Genomic DNA, 20,862 nt, shown 5'->3' on the forward strand with positions numbered 1-20,862 from the left:
CAATAAAATTATATAGAATATAAAAATCTTCTTAGTCTTATAACTCCAGTGTTCACAGCTCATTACTGCTAGAATTATTTTCTATGATAGAAATCTGCTATAAAATTCACACAGGATCCTTTGTCTGGCTATAAGTAACGTTACCTGTTTTGATTTATACAAATCTCTTCTCCAGACCTTCTTCTGCAATACCATAGAGTCAAAACACTTCAAACTTTCTCTCATTCTCTGAATAGGCTGTACATCAAGTTTTGCATTTTTCAGATTCTTAGGATGTCTTTCTCCATCTGTGTTAGTTTCCTATTGTTATCTGTAACAAACTATCACAAACTTAGTGGCTTGAAAACAACACCAATTATTATTTTACAATTCTGAAGAAGTCTAAGATGGGTCAGCGGGACAGCAGTTCCTCTCGAGATTCTAGGGGAGAATTAATTTCTTGCCTCTTCTAGTTTCTAGAAGATGTATGCATTACTTGGCTCGTGGCCTTGCAACAATTCAACCTCTGCCTCTTTTGTCACAACTTCTTCTCTGAGGCTGATCCTCTCACTTCTCTCTGGGGTTCTTGATTACATCAGGCCCATATGGTGGGGTAATATCCATTTTAGATATTTTAATGCCATTTGCAAAGTCCCTTTTTCATTTTCAGTAGCATATTTACAAGTCAGGACATTGACATATTTTAGAAGGCATTATGCTACCTACTACATCTTTTCTACCTAAAAAATTGGTAGTCATTCCTCCTGTTCCAAGTTCAAATGTCACCCCCCGTGAGATTTTCGCATATCTCCAGATGGAGGTGATGTGGTCTTCCTTCTCTTTCTTCAGCGACTCTAATGACTAATAAACTTGCCTTCTTTCATTTTGACCCCTTTAATTTTTCTATTCATGAAGGCTGTTTTTCACCAATTTTATTTTCATTAACTTGTCCATCTTGTCTATCTGCAAAGACATTTTATCCTTTTTTAAAATCTATCATATTAAAGTTTGCTATTTTTCAGTATAATAACTTCCATGTATTAAAATATGCTATTTTACACCTTACTATTTGAGGAAGGCCAATAATATATAATAACTGACGAAAGTGGGGCAAGATGGACGAAAAGAAGGCTCCAACAATTGTCCTCCCTATAGGAACACCAAATTGAAGAACTATCCGCACAAAAAAAAGCACCTCCATAAGAACCAAAAATCAGGAGTGCAATCGCAGTGTGTGGTTTTAACATTATATTAAGGAAAGAGGCACTGAAGAGGGAAAGACAATCTTGAATCACCTACACCAGCCCTCCTTCATCCCCCAGCAATGGCTGAGTGGTATGGAAAGACAATCTGTGCATTCAGGGGAGGCAGCAAACAGTAATTGTGTGACTTGACGTTGGAACTCAGTACTGCCCTGTCACAGCAGAAAGCAACACAAGGCATAACTCAGCCAGTGCCTACAGAGGGAGCTTCTCTAGCCAGAGGCAAATTCTCCATTTCACTGGTAGGAGCCTGAGTTCAGGCAAGACCCACCAGTATGGGCTAAAGTTCTCGGGGGTCTTAAATAAACTTAAAAAGCAGTCTAGGCCAAAGAGACTTCAATTCCTGGACAAGTCCTGGTGATGTGCTGGGCTTGAAACTAGTGGATATTGGGTGGAGATGACCTAGTGAAACACCAGCTAGTGCAGCCAAGAGAGTGCTTGCATCATCGCTGTCCCAAACGCAGGCAGCACAGTTTGCAGCTCTGGAAGAGACTCCTTCCCTCCACCTAAGGAGAGGAGAGGGGAGAGTAAAGAGGACTTTGTACTGAAACTTGGACATCAGTGTAGCTACAGAAGAATACGGTATCAGGAAGAGTCTCGAGGCCCCCATTCCAGGCCCTAGCTCCTGGCTGACATTTCTAGACACAGCCTGGGCCAGAAGGGTACCCATTTCCTTGAAGGGAAAGATCCAGTCCCAGCAAGATTTATCATTTGCAGACTTAAGAGCCCTTGGGCCTTCAATAAACATCAGTGGTACCCAGGCAGTTCTCACCACAGGCCTTGAGTGAGACCCAGGGCCATGCTGGCTTCAGAAGTGACCCAGCACATTCTCATCTGTGGGAACCATGGGGAGAGACTCCTTCTGCTTGAGAAACAGAGAATGAATGAAGGGGACTTTGTCTTAGAGATTAATTCCTAGCTCAGCCGCAGTGATGTAGAGAAACAAGTAGGTTCATGGGGTCCCCAATTCTAGGCCCTGGCTCTTGGACAGCATTTCTGGGCCTGCCCTATGTGAGAGGAGAGTCTGCTGACCTGAAGAGAGAGAATCAGACCAGGCAGGATTCAGTGGCCCCATAGTGAACATTGGCAGTAACCAGGCAGTAATTGCCACAGACCTGGGATGGTGATGGCCATGGGAAGAGACTCTTCTGCTTGAGGAAAAGGGGAGGAAGAGTGGAAAGGACTTTGTCTTACAGCGTGCATACCGGCTCAGCCACAGTAGAATAGAGCACCAGGTAGATTCCCATGCTTCCTTTCATGAGGTTCTGTCTATCAGATGGCATCTCTGGACCCAACCAGGGCTGCAGGCAATTCGTGTCCTGGAAGGGAAGGACACAGACCTGGTGGGATTTGCCATCTGCTGATTGTAGAGCCCTTGGGCCTTGAGAAAACATAAGTGGTAGCCAGGCAGTAGCCACCTTAAGCCTTGGGCAAGACCAAGTGTTGTGCTGGCTTTGGATCTGACTGAGCACAGTCCCAATACTGGTGCTTACAGGGGTGCATGTGTCACCTATACCCCAGGTCCAGGCAGCTCAACACAGAGAGATAGACACTTTGTTTGGTTGGGGGAAAGTAAAGGAAAAGAACAAGAGTTTCCACCTGATATCCCGGGACATTTTCCCATATCTTACCTAAGACCACCAAGACAGTACCTGTCTGAAAGAGCCACAGTATTTTTGTGCATGGGGTGCTTCCTAATGCCTACATGACTACAGTGACCAAAGACTAAGGTCCCAACACCCAAGTGCCTTTTAATACTTGGAAAAACTTGCCAAGGACATGTATAAACAATCCAAGACTGCAAAAATTACAATCAATATCTAACTCTTCAATGCCAAGAAAAAAAAAAACAATGGACATCCATAGGCATCAGGACCATCCAGGAAAATATGATCTTACCGAATGAACTATATATCAGTGACCAATTCCAGACAGACAGAGATATACACAAAATATAAAACAATTAAGGCTTATCACAATAAAAATATCCTTCATTAAAATAAAGACAGGAAGAAAACATCACAAAACAACCAGAAAACAAATTTTAAAATGGCAGGAGTCAATTCCCGTTTATCCATAATCACATTGAATGAAAATGGACTAAACTCTCCAATCGAAAGACATAAAGAGGAGAAATGGATGAAGAAAACCAAGGCCCCAAAATTATGTTGCCTACAAGAAGCATGTTTCAGCTATAAAGACATATATCCACTAAAAATAGAAAGATGGAAAAAGATATTCCATGCCAATGGAACCAAAAGTAGAAAAAAAGTTGTCTATATTTATATTGGACAAAATAGATTTTAAGACAAAAACTATAAAAAGAGGCAAATGTCAGAATATAATGATAAAGGGGTCAGCTCAGCAAGAGAATATAACAATTGTAAATATACGTGCACCCAACAGTGGAGCACACAGATATATAAAGCAAATATTATTAGAGCTAAAGAGAGAGCTAGACCTCAGTAAAATAATAGCTGGGGATTTCAACACCACATTTCAGCATTGGAAAGATCATACAGACAGAAAATCAACAACGAAACATCAGGTTGAAGGTGGACTATAGACCAAATGGACCTAATAGATGTTGCACAGAATATTTTATCCAATGACTGCAGAATTCACATTCTTCTCCTCAGCCCATGGATCATTTTGAAGGGTATGTTACGTCACAAAGCTAGCCTTAAAAATTCCATTGAAATTATATTAAATATCTTTTCTGACTACAAGGCACTAAAACTGGAAATCAATAACAGAGAAATTTTGGAAACTATGCAAACACATGGAAATTAAATAATATTCTTCCAAATGACTAGTGGGTCAGTGCAAAATTTAAGAAGAAAATAAAAAAAAGAAAAAAAAAACAAAAAAATGCACATGGAAACACAACATATCAAAACCTGTGGTATTCATCAAAAGCAGTACTTAGAATGTTTATAGCAAGAAGTGCTTCAATCAAAAAGGTAGAAAAACTTCAAAAAACTACTTAATGATACCTCTTAAAGAACTAGAAAAGAAAGAGCAAAGTAAACCCAAAATCAGTAAAGGAAAAGAAATAATAAAACCTGAAAAGGGGGGAGAGTCGAAAAAAGCATACTTGGAGACCTTACCGTCAAGACTGAAGACTAGTCGTCATGAACGGCACTCGGGGTGCACTGAGCCGAGGAACAAAGAAGGCCACATTGGGCGCCAGATATTGCAGGATCTGGCCAGTAGCCTGCAATGCAACGGGGCTTTCTGTTCTTGGGCAGATCGGCAGGTTGAGAAACAATAGACACACACAACATAGTAAAAGCTGGGTCCAGGGGGTCACTGCCTTCTGGTCCTGTGGTGCCAATGATGCACTAGATATACCAGCATTTATTATTAAGTTTAGTGAGAGCGGGGGTAGGTTAGTGAGGGATTTAGGGTCATTTGATTATGAGGTGAGATGGTCACATGGGGATGAAGTAATTCTTTAACATAACATTTGTATGTAGAAGTACAGTACATTTGTATGTAGAAGTACAGTATACAGAGATAAGAATTTACAATATAGTGTGTGTGTCAGTAATTCCTAACAGAGCCTTAAAATAGAAACACAATCTTTCCATAACCTATGATTAGCAAGATATTAATCAGCAGTAACAATTGCAACAAAACTGGTTACAAGCAATCCATGGAAACAGGATGTGAAGCTAGACAATGGGTTAGACCAGAAATTCTCAGAAAGGAGTATGCCTTAACCCTAAAGAGGCCTAGAAGAGCCATGGCAAGATGAGGGCGTTTATAGCCCTGTCTTATCCATATGGACAGGTGCCCCCCATGCATCTGTTTATAGGCTCTCCACAAAGGTTGCATTCCATTCCTAGAGCTATGAACATCTGCTTTTCTGGGATAGGAATCTTGGTGATGTGAAACCTCCCTGACTGTACGTCCATTCATAGGCTCTCTGCAGGGGGAAGCACATCACGTGCTGTTGGCTTGTTCTGGCAGTCCAACCTGGCATTCTCTTTACACAATCCTGCATGCAATTTTGTATTTACAATAATCAGGAGCATTTCATCTTTTATTCTGTAGCAGTAGTTTCAAGGAGTCTCCCTACAAGTATGTATTAAAGTTTTACACTATTAAGATAGAAGATAAATTGAACATAATAAAAATTAAAACTTTGTGTTTCAGAGGACACCATAAAGAAGGTGAAAAGAAGACAAACAGAATAGGAGACAACTTTTACAGATCATAATCTGATAAGGCAGCAGTCCCCAACCTTTTTGGCAGCAGGGACTGGTTTTGTGGAAGACAGTGTTTCCACGGACTGTAGTGGCAGGGAACAGTTTCAGGATGAAACTGTTCCACCTCAGATCATCAGGCATTAGTTAGAGTATCATAAGGAGCATGCAACCTGGATCCTTCGCATGTGCAGTTCACAGGAGCGTTCTTACTCCTGTGAGAATCTAATGCCTGAGTGAAGGAGTTGGAGCTTAGGTGATAATGTTCACTGGCCCACCACTCACCTCCTGCCCTGCAGCTCCAGTTCCTAACAGGCCACGGACAGGTACTTGTTCATTGCCCAGGGGTTGGGGACCCCTGTGATAAGGGTTTTGTATCTCCAATGTATATAAAATACTTCTACAACTCAAAAAGACAACTCATTTAAAAATGGGCAATGAATCTGAATATACATTTCTCCAAAGGGGGTATACAGATGGCTAATAAACACTAAAATGTTATTTGACATCATTAGCCATCAGGGAAATGCAAAACCACAATGAAATAACACTGCATACTAACTAGGATGGGTATGTTCAAAAGATCACTTAATAACAAATCTTGGTGAGGATTTTGAAAAACTGAATCTTTCATACATTGCTGGTGGGAAAAGAAAATTGTGCAGTCACTTTGAAAAACAGTCTGGCAATTTTTTGAAAGGTTAAACATAGAGTTACCATATGACCCAGCACATGACTCCTAGGTGCATGTGTGTCTATATCCATACAGCGGAATATTATTCAGGCATAAAAAGAAATGAAGTACTGATCCATGCTGCCACATGGATGAACCTTGAAAACCTGCTAAGCTTAGCAAAGAAGCCAGTCACAAAGACCAGATAGCATATGATTCCCCTCTTCCTTTAGTTACCAACTTTCTGTCTCCTCATCCTCAATCTCTTTACTACTGCTGGATCAATCATTATAGAACATATACTGGTACCTCCTACCTTAAAAAAAAAGATTCTCCATTGAACCTATAATTCCCCTCTACCAATGCTAATTTCATGATTCCACTTCATCACCAGACTTCTCCAAAGCACTTCTTCACACTGTCATCATTTTCTTACTTTAGAGTCACTCTCTTACCCACTCTTGTCTGGCTTCTGCCCCTCATCACTCCACCAAGAATTTTTAAAAGAATACCAATAATCTACAAGCTACCCAATGTAATGGATATTTCTCTGTCCACACTGTACTCCATCTCCCAGCTACTTCCAGTAGAAGTTGACTACTTCATCGTTCTTGAAAAAATCTCTTCACCTTTAAGTTATACAACATTCCATGGCTTTTCCTTAATTGCTCTGTCTCTTTTTCTGTCATCTTTTCCACTTAACAACATCTGACTGTTCATATTCTCTAGGCTCAGTCCTGCATTTTCTGCTTTTTTTCCTCTGTTCATTTTTCTCTCTATTCTCTCTTCCTGGAGTTTCATCCATTCTCCTGGCTTGAAATACCATCCATATGACCATGATACCACATTTAAACCTCTAGCTAGATAGTTCAGATATACTTATTTTTTTCCCCTGTAACTCTGTTCACCCTTTCTTAGCAAATGGTATCACTGCCCACCTACATAGTGGATTAAGCGAGAATCTAAAAACCATACCTGATTCCTCTTTCTCCCTCATTCCCTGTAATTAATCACTGATCCTACCTCCAAATCTATTTTGAATCTATTTATTTACCTTTATCTCCATGGCTCTTACACTCATCTAGAACTCTTTTATCTGTTGCCTAAGGCTCACCTATTGGCCTCCTTACCTTCCAGTTTGCCCCCTTTCAGTAGCCATCTAGCTTCCAGCTGATCTTAAAAGTAAAAGAGATTATGTTAACTCCTACTTAAAACATTGAAATGATTTCTTATTACATTAGCCAGAAGGCTCTGTGGCTGTCACATTTCCTGGAGTCAGATCCTGATTTCCCTACTCTAGCTGTGTCTATCTTGGACAAGTTGTTTAATCTCTCCGGAGAATAACATGTAGCAGCAAAGTTAAGATGATTCATGTAAAGTTATTACTATGCCTGCCACTCAATAAGTGTTATTATTATTATTAATGTTCTGTGGCCTGCAAAGCCCTGTGTGATCGGACATCTGTGGGCTAAGGTATCAGGCTAAATACTTGAGAATGCCTTACTTAATGACTCTTTCCAAAGTTGGGCTTTCCTTCCATTTGTCTCTATCTCAACAACCTGTTTATTTACTTTATATTTATCATCATCTGTAATTATCTTTTTCTTTTGTTTCTTGCTTTTCTATTCCCCGAGACTATATGCTCCATAGAGAGGATCTAAATCTAACTTATTTACCATTGTAACTATAGTACTTAGCACAGTTCTTGTCACTTAAAAGGAATTTAATATATATTTGTTGATTAAAATAATTACTGAATCTCACATTCTTGGCAAGACCTTCGGAGGTTGACTTTTTCATCACTTTTTCATTTTGATTCAATTTGACTTTGAATATAACATCTGTTTATAATGCAGGGATCTGTTTTATATGTCATGAGGGAGAATTTTCTTATATCCCCTTTCAGTAGTTTCTTACATTAAATTGGGGGAAGAGAACAAGCATGCCAATAATGAAATTTCTTTGGTTTATAAGACAAGCTTTCTCATATTTTAATATTATGCTTTCAAATGTGTAGAATAACTTCTGACTCCCACAAAAGGAAAATTTGAAGCATGACATTCAATAGTATCGACATAATTTATATTTATTATTCACCTTGGATCCCATCCAAAGGATATTTGTTATTGAACTACTTAAAATTCCTTAAAATATTCTTACAGAATGGACACCAAGGTGGCATCATAGGAATATATTTCAATTAGAGTTAAATTATATGTGGTAAAAGAAAAGCATATTCTTATAAGGGCATTATTTTAAATACTTTTCTAGTCACTAATGTTTTTCTAATCAACATATAAATACTTGGAAAGGGTGGTATACCTAATAAGATCAGGAAGTTTTTTTCCCAGATCACAGTAGTATCAAATAGTTGCTTGTAATTTTTCCTCACTTCTGAAATATAAAACTATATTTAAAGTATAGTCTCTAATATATAAATCTTTAAATGGAAGTTTCATATGTGTTTTTTACTTTGGTACTTTCAACATTTATAATATGTTGAAATTAACCAGTACAATGTTTTGGTTAGATTCTTCTCATTTATACATATACATATATGTATTATATATATTTATATTTATATATGTTATAGATATGTATATGTGTGTGTGTATATATATATATATATATATATATATATATATATAATTTTTTTTTTTTTTGAGAAAGGGTTTTGCTCTGTCACCCAGGCTGGAGTGCAGTGGGGCCATCTCAGCTCACTTCAACCTCTGCCTTCCTGACTCAAGCAATCCTCTCACCTCAGCCTCCCAAGTAGCTGGGACTGCAGGCATGTGCCACCATGTCTGGCTAATTTTTTTGTATTTTTTATATAGATGGGGTTTCACCATGTTGCCCAGGCTGATCTCTAACTCCTGGGCTCAAAGGATCTGCCTATTAAGGCTCCAGAAGTGCTGGGATTACAGGCTTGAGCCACCAGGCCTAGCATAAAAGTTTTCTTTAGAACAAAAAATATTTTTAACTAAAAAAAAAGGGAATTTTAAGTATATACCTTACTATTATTGGATTAATCATCTCAGGCATTACTCCTGGCTCACTTATTTTATGACCTTGGTTATATAAGCAAAGTTTAATGTTCCAATTTTTCAATAAGGTAAAATGAAAAGGTTGAAATTTTACAATCTTTTGGAATATTTGAAAGTATTGACCACAGGAATCAGATTTTTAGTCAAATTATTGATATATTAGTTTGCATAAGAGAATAAATTAATTTTTCAAGACAGCTTCTACCTCTTTCATACACATGAAGTCTTTGATTAAATGATAAAAATATTATCTTCTCAGATCAATTCAGTTTTCTAAATACTGAAGTACTTTAAAATATATTATCTTAAGCTCAGAAGTACATCTTCTGAAAAATAATTTTTTTCTTAACCAGAACTAATAATTTAAAAGTTCAGCATATAATGGGCAATCCTCTTAACTAGCCCTTCCTCTTCCATTTTTCCTTTCCTCTTTTGCTGTTATATTAAATCAGGCCTTATGCTTAAGATATGATTTTTTTCAGTGGAATTATTGATTTTACATATAGCAATCATTTTACTTACCTTAAATCATTCGCTTAGAAAATTTACTTATTTACTAATGAGTAAAACTAAAGCAAAAAACTCATTAAAACATTATTATATGCACACACGTAAAAGACCTTTAGATTTTAAAAAATTTCTCAAACCAGTTAATTTTTTGGTGTGGTGTTCTTCAACACTCCCTAGTACAAAGGTGCCATTAGAAAGCAAGCAAGAATAGTTTTGAGCTGATTTTCAGAATATATTTTTTAAACAATGGTAGGTTCAAGAAGAGAAATAAAAAAAGTAGACCTTTTCTTATATAAGAAGTACTAGGAATAATGGGTTATTGCCAGTATCAAAAAAACAAGATTCTTTTCCAAATTCATGTGTCTCATAGAATTTAGTGGTCTGAAACCATTAGAAGCATAGTTCTTGCAGGGGTTAATAATATATTCTGCCAATAGCCAACTTAGTTATTGGACCAGGGACAAAGTCTCAAACATACATATTTGTCTAAATATTTTACCTTTCTGCAGGACACCTCAGTAGAATATGTAAAAAAAATCCTTCCATTTATTTTACTAATCTTTGTTAGGCCAGAAGTTTTCATTTTTCTCCTTTTATGTAAATCAGTAAAAGCAATTTCAGTAGGTCCAAGAAAATAAAAAACATTTATTCCAAGCTGGTCTCCCCACTGTATTTGTTTGCAGCCTTACATCTGTCAGAGAGTAAATAGTTGTCATTTTTTCCATTTTGTACTTTTTATTCATTTAATATTGCTTATGAACCATACCATACATTAAGTTCTTTTAAAATATTTTTGTTTTATAAAACGTAGATTTAATAGAAGATATAGGACTTAAGAATTGGGTAGCCTTCTTAAGCAATTCATCTAACATGAGCTTGTGCAAATTGTTTTAAACTTTTCCTGATGGTAAATTTGAAACTAATGATTCCTTCTGCATTTAATTTATGGGTTTTTTTGCAAGTATCAAATAATATGTTTGTAAAAATACTTAGTAAGCTGTGAACAACAATTCAAAATTGATGGTAGGATTATGAGCATACTGAAATTTTTTGCAGAATTTATAAACTCAGAAATACTGAAAAGAACAACACCTTTGATTTACTAAAATGTTTCATTTTAGTTAGTGGGGTGGTATAGAGTGGTGTTCACTCTCTTGTATGTAATATAAATACATATAGCAGTGTAATCATCCCTGGTTACTGATATAAACTAGATTTTACATAGTACTACGTTTTAAAATAAGTAGATTAAATGATTTTACATTCATTTTTGGAAAAATACCTTAGGGCCACATTATGATTTTTCTTTCAAAAATGTTTTAAAAACTAATGATAACTAAAGTGGAAAGCTTTACAGGAATTAGCAAAGATACATTCACATTCCCGTTTTTGTCAAGGAGATATTGAATACTTTCTTTTTCATATGCAGCCACCTTGGTAGCCCATCTGCTTTATTAGGATTGCACTATTAAGGTTACCATAAATTACTAATGAGTATGCCTCCCAAATTCTTAACTTAGTCAGTAATCTTTGGAATTATAGAAAAACAAATTATGTTTATCTTATTTATTAGAACTCAAGTCTACTTCATTTTGAAAATAGATCAATACAAATGTCTCTGAATTTGCCACCTTTCACTTTACATTTATATTGCTTCACTATTAAAGAAAAATGCTGGCACTCTAGACCCATCGAAAGACTCACTTTGGGGATTCTTTTTAGGAGAGATGGAAACAGAGAATTCTTTTTGTTATATTGGCAGGTTTTAGTTTCTTCAGGGGTTTGTTGTTGTTTTTTTGTCTCTTTATTTTGGTCTAAATATCTTCAAAACTTCAGTGATGGAAATATGTTTTTTTAAAAAGTACGAATTAAATAAAATTTAGCTCTTCCTACAATAGTTTGGGCTCTAAATGATTTCTCTCAATAAAACTTCCATTTATTTTTAATATTTTATATATTCACCCATTTCATTTTTTAGGAGATTTTATGAAGATGGAGCAATTGCCTTGGGTGAAGAAGCAAATATGCTTGCTGGCATGCTTCTAGGACTCAATGCTATTGATTTCAGGTACTTAATATAACCAAATGCATTCAGTTTTTAAATTATTCTATATCTTAATAGTTTCTACTTATGATTTTTTTCTTTCAGTTTTCTAAGTAAGGCACACAGTTGGATATTGTTATTTGATTCATGTTGTTCTCTTTCAAATGACATCAGTTTGTTTTATAAATGGGTTTGCTCTCAAAAAAGAGACTGCCTGAAACTGAACGAATTGATAGGCTTGCTCTGTAGCTTGGATAAAAAGAAAACTTAGACTATATCCCATTCCCCAACAGCCCCCTCCCTAATGAAGGAAGGCTTTGAATCTTATCTCTTAATATTTTTCAGCTACTGCTTTAAAATTAAAAGAAATAGACTTAAAGTAGTTTCAAAGCCAGAAGGATTCTCATTATTTCATGTGTTGAGATAAAGAAAATCCTGAGAGGCTATCTTGGATATCTTATGTCTCTTATGTTATGTATGGAGAATATAAAAAAAAATTGTTAAAATTTACTTTATCAACAAGATGAACTGGTTCCACACTAACAAGTGCTAAAAATGGGCAATACAAGTTCTTTTTAGATTTATAGACACTTTTTTTGCATTTCTTTACTCAATCCCAGATTTGACATTATATTGAAAGTAAAAGGTTTGTGTATAAGAAAACTCAAACACAAGGAATGAAGGAAACATTATATTTTTATTGAAATATAACATTTGAAAATTCAGGAATATTAACAAAATAAGTATAGACAAATGAAATTCTACCTTTGAGTCTTGATAAAAATAATGCTGTTCATTTTCACTGAAGTTATCTTTTTTAGTAAAGCACTTCCTTTTCTAAATATTTGTCATTTTACAAGTCTAATTTTATTAAAATTTAATAAGCTAGTATTAGGTTAATTAGCTTAATTGTGGAGGATGAACATGATAGATGGAATGTGAAGGTTGTCTTTTTGATCCCTCTATGGATGTTAACTTTTTATATCACATGTCACTAGCTCTGTCTAAATTTGTTACAGTCTTGTTTTGTTTGTTTGTTGTTTTATTGTTTTAAAAAAACTGGCCAGGCGCAGTGGCTTACACCTGTAATCCCAAAGCACGGTGTCTTACACCTGTAATCCCAACACTTTAGGAGGCCGAGATGGGCGGATCACCTCAGGTCAGGAGTTCAAGACCAGCCTGGCCAACATGGTGAAACCCTGTCTCTACTAAAAATACAAAAATTACCCGGGCATGGTAGTGGATGCCTATAATACCAGCTACCCAGAAGGCTGAGGCAGGAGAATCGCTGGAACCCGGGAGGCAGAGGCTGCAGTGAGCCAAGATCATGCCACAGCACTCCAGCCTGGGGGTGACAGAGCAAGACTCCCCCTCAAAAAAAAAAACAAAAAAACAAACAAACTGGGATTAAGAATGTTAACTGTTGGTTTAATGTAACCCATTGACAGTGTATTAATTTGTACAATGCCTTGTATTGAAGGTAGAATATTTTATTCAGGCATTTATTTGTGCCAAGTAACAATTAAATTGCAAACAAAAAAGTTCACTTGCCATTTGATGAGAGAAACATCTCTGGCAAGAGATTTTTCATAAAACTTAACTTTGATTTAAAATTTTATATATTAATAGGAAATATTTATTTTCTATTGTCTTAGTTTCTGCCTAAAGGGAGAGGGACTGGATGGCAGTTTTCCTGCTGTAATAGACTATACACCGTATTTGAAGTATATCCAAAGGTATGTGACATTTTGAGATATGTTTTTTAAAATCTTATTTAAAATTGAATGTCTTGTACAATGTTTGTCTGATTAAAACTACTTTGTACTAAATATTCGTTCCAGTATCAGAAATCATTATAGGGTACAAGCTTCAGTTGCATTTTTAGTATTTATTATTTAAAAAATACACACTTTTTATGTAAATATACACTTTTTAACATAATTGTAATCCTAGCATATAGTTTTTTAAAATAACAAAAGCATTTATTCATATTGCCGTAGTCATTATAACTTTAATAGCTCTGAAATAGTCTACTGAGATCTCAAAACTATAATTCAGTATTTAGATTGTTTTCCATTTTTTCCTCATAAAAAAGGATAAATAACATTTTATACATATCAATTTTCCTTTTGTTTTCATTGTAAATTGTCAGAGATATCCAGATAAATTCTCTGAAAAATCTGATGACTCTTTTTTTTTTTTTTTTTTGAGACAGAGTCTCGCTCTGTCACCCAGGCTGGAGTGCAGTGGCGCAATCTCGGCTCACTGCAAGCTCCGCCTCCCGGGTTCACGCCATTCTCCTGCCTCAGCCTCTCCGAGTAGCTGGGACTACAGGCACCCGCCACCACGCCCGGCTAATTTTCTGTATTTTTATTAGAGACGGGGTTTCACCGTGGTCTCGATCTCCTGACCTCGTGATCCGCCTGCCTCGGCCTCCCAAAGTGCTGGGATTACAAGCGTAAAACACCACGCCCGGCCTGATGACTCTTAAAATATATCTTTTAAAGAGTTGTAACAATTTATCCTATTACCAATACTGTGTGAGAATTCTGGATTTCCCACAATCTCATCAGCATTAAATAATAATTAATGACATCTATATATATTTCTAAGGTCTACTTGAAAGATTGATTTCCTGACTAGAATGATGATCTTTATATACTTCTTTATTTTTCCATAAATTATTGGGGTACAGGTGGCCTTTGATTACATGAGTAAGTTCTTCAGTGGTGATTTGTGAGATTTTGGAGCACCCATCACCTGAGCAGTGTACACTGCACCATATTTGTTGTCTTTTATCCCTCACCCCCTCCCACTCTTCCCCACAAGTCCCCAAAGTCCATTGTATCATTCTTATGCCTTTGCGTCCTCATAGCTTAGCTCCCATGTATCAGTGAGAACATACGATGTTTGGTTTTCCATTCCTGAGTTACTTCACTTAGAATAATAGTCTCCAATCTCATCCAGGTCATCGCAAATGCTGTTAATGCATTCCTTTTTATGGCTGAGTAGTATTCTGTTATATATATATATATATATCTCACAGTTTCTTTTTTTATTGAGAAAATGAGCTTTTATTTGTCTATAATTTATCATGCATTGTTGGAAAATATAAGCAAGGGATTATCTGAAAGTAAAAAAATCTGGGACGATTATTAAATCTAAAAACTACAGATAGTGTTAAGAATTCAAATTTTTCACCTTTCCCTCTCATCCCCAGGGTGGAATATAAGATGAAAATTTAGCGAACTAAGGCCGGGCACAGTGGCTCACACCTGTAATCCCAGCACTTTGGGAGGCTGAGGTGGGCAGATCACGAGGTCAGGAGATTGGGACCATCCTGGCTAACACGGTGAAACCCCGTCTCTACTAAAAATACAAAAAAATTAGCCAGGCGTGGTGGCACGTGCCTGTAGTCCCCACTACTCAGGAGGCTGAGGCAGGAGAATGGTGTGAACCTGGGAGGCGGAGGTTGCAGTGAGCTGAGATCATGCCACTGCACCCCAGCCTGGGCAACAGAGCGAGATTCCGTCTCAAAAAAAAAAAAAAAAGATTAGTGAACTAAGGTAATTACATATTGATAGTTCTCAAGGTGTCTTCAAAACAAATCTTCCTTGTATAACACAGTTTCTTTATCCACTTGATTGATGAGCATTTGGGTTGGTTGCACGATTTTGCAGTTGTGAATTATGCTGCTATAAACATGCATGTGCAAGTATCTTTTTCAAATAATAACTTATTTTCCTCTGGGCAGATACCCAGTAGTGGGATTGATGGATCAAATGGTAGTTCTACTTTTAGTTCCTTAAGGAATCTCCACGCTGTTTTCCATAGTGGCTGTACTAGTTTATATTACCACCAACAGTGTTCCCTGTTCGCTGCATCCACGCCAACATCTACTGTTTTTTATTTTTTTTATTATGGCCATTCTTGCAGGAGTAAGGTGGTATCACATTGTTCTTTGATTTGCATTTTGCTGATCATTAGTGATGTTGAGCATTTTCATATGTTTGTTGCCATTTGTATATATTCTTTTGAGAATGGTCTATTCATGTCCGTAGCCCACTTTTTGATGGGATTGTTTGTTTTTTTCATACTGATTTGTTTGAGTTGTTTGTAGATTCTGGATATTAGTCCTTTGTCAGATGTATAGATTGTGAAGATTTTCTCCTCCTCTGTGGGTTGTCTTTTTACTCTGCTGACTGTTCCTTTTGCAGTGCAAAAGCTCTTTATTTTAATTAGGTCCCAGCTATTTATCTTTGTTTTTATTGCATTTGCTTTTGGGTTCATGGTCATGAAATCCTTGCCTAAGCCAATATCTAGAAGGGTTTTTCCAAAGTTATCTTCTAGAATTTTTATAGTTTCAGGTCTTAGGTTTTAGTCCTTAATCCATCTTGAGTGATTTTTGTATAAGGTGAGAGATGAGGATCCAATGAGGATCCAATTTCATTCTCCTTCATGTGGCTAGCCAGTTATCCCAGCATCATTTGTTGAAAAGGGTGTCCTTTCCCCACTTTATGTTTTTGTTTGCTTTGTCAAAGATCAGTTGGCTGTAAGTATTTGGGTTTATTTCTGGGTTCTCTATTCTGTTCCACTGGTCTATGTGCCTATTTTAATACCAGTACCACATTGTTTTGGTGACTAGGGCCATATAGTATAGTTTGAAATCAGATAGGGTTATGTCTCCAAATTTGTTCTTTTTGCTTAGTCTTACTTTGGCTGTGCAGGTTCTTTTTTGGTTCCATATGAATTTTAGAATTTTTTTTTCTAATTCTGTGAAGAATGGTGGTGGTATTTTGATGGCGATTGCATTGAGTTTGTAGATTGCTTTTGGTAGTATGGTCATTATTCACAATATTGATTCTACCCATCCATGAGCATGGGATGTGTTTCCATTTGTTCGTGTAGTCTATGATTTCTTTCAGCAGTGTTTTGTAGTTTTCCTTATAGAGGTCTTTCAACTCCTTGGTTGAGTATATTCCTAAGTACTTATTTTTATTTTGTTTTTCAGCTATTGTAAAAGGGATTGAGTTCTTGATTTGATTCTCCACTTGGTTGCTGTTGGTGTATAGAAGAGCTACTGATTTGTGTACATTAATGTTGTGTCTAGAACCTTTGCTGAATTCTTTTATCAATCATAGGAACTTTCTGGAGGAATCCTCAGGGTTTTCAAGGTAAATGATCATATCATCAGCAAACAGTGACAGTTTGACTTTCTCTTTACCGATTTGGATGCCCTTTATTTCTTTCTCCTGATTGCTCTAGCTAGGACTTCCAGTACTATGTTGAAGAGGAGTGGTGAGAGTGGACATCTTTGTCCTGTTCCAGTTCTCAGAGGGAATGCTTTTAGGTTTTTCCCATTCAGTACTATGTTGGCTGTGGGTTTGTCATAGATGGCTTTTATTACATCAAGGTAGGTCCCTTGTATGCCGATTTTGCTGAGGGTTTTAATCATAAAGGGATGTGCTGGATTTTGTCGAATGCTTTTTCTGCATCTATTGAGATGATCATGTGATTTGTGTTTTTAATTCTGTTTATGTGGTGTATCACATTTATTGACTTGCATATGTTAAAACATCCCTGCATCCCTGCATCCCTGGTATGAAACCCACTTGATCATGGTGGATTATCTTTTTGATATGTTGTTGGATTCGGTTAGCCAGTATTTTGTTAAGGATTTTAGCATCTATGTTCATCAAGAATATAGGTTTGTAGTTTTCTTTTTTGATTATGTCCTTGCCTGGTTTTGGTATGAGGGTGATGCTGGCTTCATAGAATGAATTAGGGAAGGTTCCTTTTTTCTCTATCTTACAGGATAGCGTCAAAAGGATTGGTACCAATTCTTTGAATGTCTGGTAAAATTCTGTGAATCCATCTGGTCCTCGACTTCTTTTTTGTTGGTAATTTTTAAATTATTATTTCAATATTGCTGCTTGTTATTGGTCTGTTCAGCGTATCTAATTCTTCCTGATTTAAGCTAGGAGGGTTGTATTTTTCCATGAATTTATTCATCTCATCTAGGTTTTCTAGTTTATATGCGTAAAGGTGTTCATAGTAGCCTTGAACGATCTTTTGTTTTCAGTGGTGTCAGTTGTAATATCTCTTGTTTCATTTCTTAATGAGATTATTTTCTATCCACTTTTCTTAGATAATCTTGCTGATGGTCTATCAATTTTATCTTTTCAAAGAACCAGCTTTTTGTTTCATTTATCTTTTGTAATTTTTTTTGTTTCAATTTCATTTAATTCTGCTCTGATCTTGGTGATTTTCTTTCTTCTGCTGGGTCTGGGTTTGATTTATTCTTGTTTCTCTAGTGCCTTGAGGCATGACCTTAGAATGTCAGTTTGCGCTCTTTCAGTCTTTTTGATACAGGTATTTAGGGCTATGAACTTTCCTTTTAGCACCACCTTTGCTGTATCCAAGAGGTTTTGATAGGTTGTGTCATTATTGTTGTTCAGTTTGAAGAATATTTTGATTTCCATCATTATTTTGTTTTTGACCCAATGCTCATTAAGGAGCAGGTTATTTAATTTCCATGTATTTGCATGGTTTTGAAGGTTCCTTTTGGAGTTGACTTCCAGTTTTATTCCAATGTAGTCTGAGAGTGCTTGATATAATTTCAATTTTCTTAAATTTATTGAGGTTCATTTTATGGCCTATCACATGGTCTATCTTGGAGAAAGTTGCATGTACTATGGGATAGAATGTGTATCCTGCAGATGTTGAATGAAATGTTCTGTCTATATTTGTTAAGCCCATTTGCTTCAAGATATAGTTTAAATCCATTGTTTCTTTGTTGACTTTCTATCTTGATGACTTCTCTAGTGCTGTCAGTGGAGTATTGAAGCCCCCCGCCCCTGCAACTATTATTGTGTTGCTGTCTATCTCATTTCTTATGTCTATTAGTAATTGTTTTATACATTTGGGAGCTCCAGTGTTTGGTGCTTATACATTTAGGATTGTGATATTTTCCTGTTGGACAAGGCCTTTTACTATTGTATAATGTACCTCTTTGTCTCTTTTACCTGCTGTTGCCTTAAAGTTTGTTTTGTCTGATATAAGAATAGCTACTCCTGCTCACTTTTGGTGTCCCTTTGCATGAAATGCCTTTTTCCACCCCTTTACTTTAAGTGAGTCCTTATGCGTTAGGTGAGTCTCCTGAAGGCAGCAGATGGTTGGTGAGTTCTTATCCATTGTGCAGTTCTGTATCATTTAAGTGGAGCTTTTAGGCCATTTACATTCAATGTCAGTATTGAAATGTGAGGTACCCTTGCATTCATTGTGCTCTTTATTGCCTGTATACTTTGGTTTTTTGTTTGTTTTTTATTTTTGCGTTTTAACTTGTAATTTTCTCTGGTCCCTCCATGATTAGCATAATGACTTACCTCCTGAATTCTTTTTCAGGTAAATCAGGGATTTCTTCTTGGTTTGGATCCATTGCTCATGAGCTAGTACGATTTTTGCGGGGTGTTGAAGAGCCTTGCTTTGTTATATTGCCAGGATTGGTTTTCTGGTTCCTTCTCGTTTGGGTAGCCTCTGTCAGAGGGAAGGTCTAGGGCTGATGGCTGTTGTTCAGATTCTTTTGTCCCACGGGGTGTTCCCTTGATGTAGTACTCTCCCCCTTTTCCTATGGGTGTGTCTTACTGTGAGCCTAGCTGTAGTGATTGTTGTCTGTCTTCTGGGTCTAGCCACTCAGTGAGTCTACCTGGCTCTTGGCTGCTACTAGGGGGTGTGTGCACAGAGTCCTGTGATGTGAGCCATCTGTGAGTCTCTCAGCCATGGATACCAGCGCCTGTTCTGGCGGAGGTAGCAGGGGGATGAGGGGTTGCAGTGTACTCTGTGAGGGTTGTTAGCTTTGGTGGTTTAATGCTCTATTTTTGTGCTGGTTGGCCTCTTGCCAGGAGGTGGCGCATTCCAGAGAGCATCAACTGTGGTAGTATGGGGAGGAACCAGTGGTGGGCAGGACCCTAGAACTCCCAAGATTATATGCCCTTTGTCTTCCACTGCCAGGGTGGGTAGGGAAGGACCATCAGGTGGGGGCAGGGCTAGGCGTGTCTGAGCTCAGACTTTCCTTGGGCGGGTCTTGCTGTGGCTGCTGTGGGGGATGGGAGTGAGATTCCCAGGTCACTGGAGTTGTGTACCTAGGAGGATTATGGCTGCCTCTGCTGAAACCTGCAGGTTGTCAGGGAAGTGGGGGAAAGCAGGCAGTCACAGGCTTCACCCAGCTCCCATGCAAACTGGAAGGCCAGTCTCACTCCCACCATGCCCCTGCCAACAGCCCGAGTCCATTTCCAGGCAGAGGGTGAGACAGGCTTGAAAACCTGCCACAGGCTACCCGCCTCCCAGGTGCGAAAGAAAAGAGCTTGGTTCTTCCCCTGGCTGTAGAGTCTGCGCACTGGATTTGCGCTCTTCCCCTAGTTCTGGCCAGGAGGCTTCTCACCCCGTTGAAATTGTTACAGAGTTCAGCTGGAGATTTCCTTTTCCCTGTGGAGTTTTAGCCCCTGCTCCTCTGGCTGGCCTCCCTTTGGATCCCTGTGGTACAGGCAGGAATGGCCTACTCAGGGACCCAGCGAGCTCCCAGGGCCTTTCTGCTGCTTCCCCTACCCCTGTATTTTGCTGGGCTCTCCAGATTGACTCAGCTCCTGGTAAAGTCGGAAACTTCTCCCACAAACAGACCTTCAGCTTCTCCAGTGTGGGTGTGTGTTTGGGAGAGGCGGGGTTCTCCCTTTCCCACTTCCGCAGTTGGGGCACCCACAGTATTTGGCAGGGGGTCTCCCAGGTCCTGCAGGAGCAGTCCACTCCTTCAGAGGGTCTGTGGGTCCTCTCAGGATTGGTAGGCTTTTTCTTACAGTCGATCTGGAGCTAAAATTCACAATGCAAGCCTCTGCAGCCTGCTCTGTCTAGAGCTGCAATCTAGTCGTGCCTTCTGTCCTCCATGATGATCTCCAATCTTTATATACTTCTAAAATTTTATAATCATGGCAAAGCTATACGGTATTCTGTATGTCTATAAAATATATATATATGTCACACATACACACACACACATTCAAAATCCATTTATTGAGTGCCTAACCATAGGACAAAAATTTTCCTAGGTGCCAGGGATACTTAGATGTCAAGAGTAGGAACTTTATGA

General features: G+C 37.7%; 1 protein-coding gene across 3 annotated transcripts in view; it reads left to right on the forward strand.

The window, feature by feature from the left end:
- Nucleotides 1-20,862, forward strand: part of RUNDC3B (RUN domain containing 3B) — a 199,541-nt gene that overhangs the window by 99,577 nt on the left and 79,102 nt on the right. For all 3 annotated transcript variants that reach the window (XM_003252340.4, XM_003252338.4, XM_003252339.4), the window contains 2 exons: nucleotides 11,658-11,747; nucleotides 13,379-13,459. In XM_003252340.4, the coding sequence (XP_003252388.1) occupies nucleotides 11,658-11,747; nucleotides 13,379-13,459 (171 nt within the window). The remainder of the gene's footprint in view (nucleotides 1-11,657; nucleotides 11,748-13,378; nucleotides 13,460-20,862) is intronic.

Source organism: Nomascus leucogenys, chromosome 11, assembly GCF_006542625.1.
Source record: "Nomascus leucogenys isolate Asia chromosome 11, Asia_NLE_v1, whole genome shotgun sequence".
Taxonomy (NCBI): Eukaryota; Metazoa; Chordata; class Mammalia; order Primates; family Hylobatidae; genus Nomascus; species Nomascus leucogenys.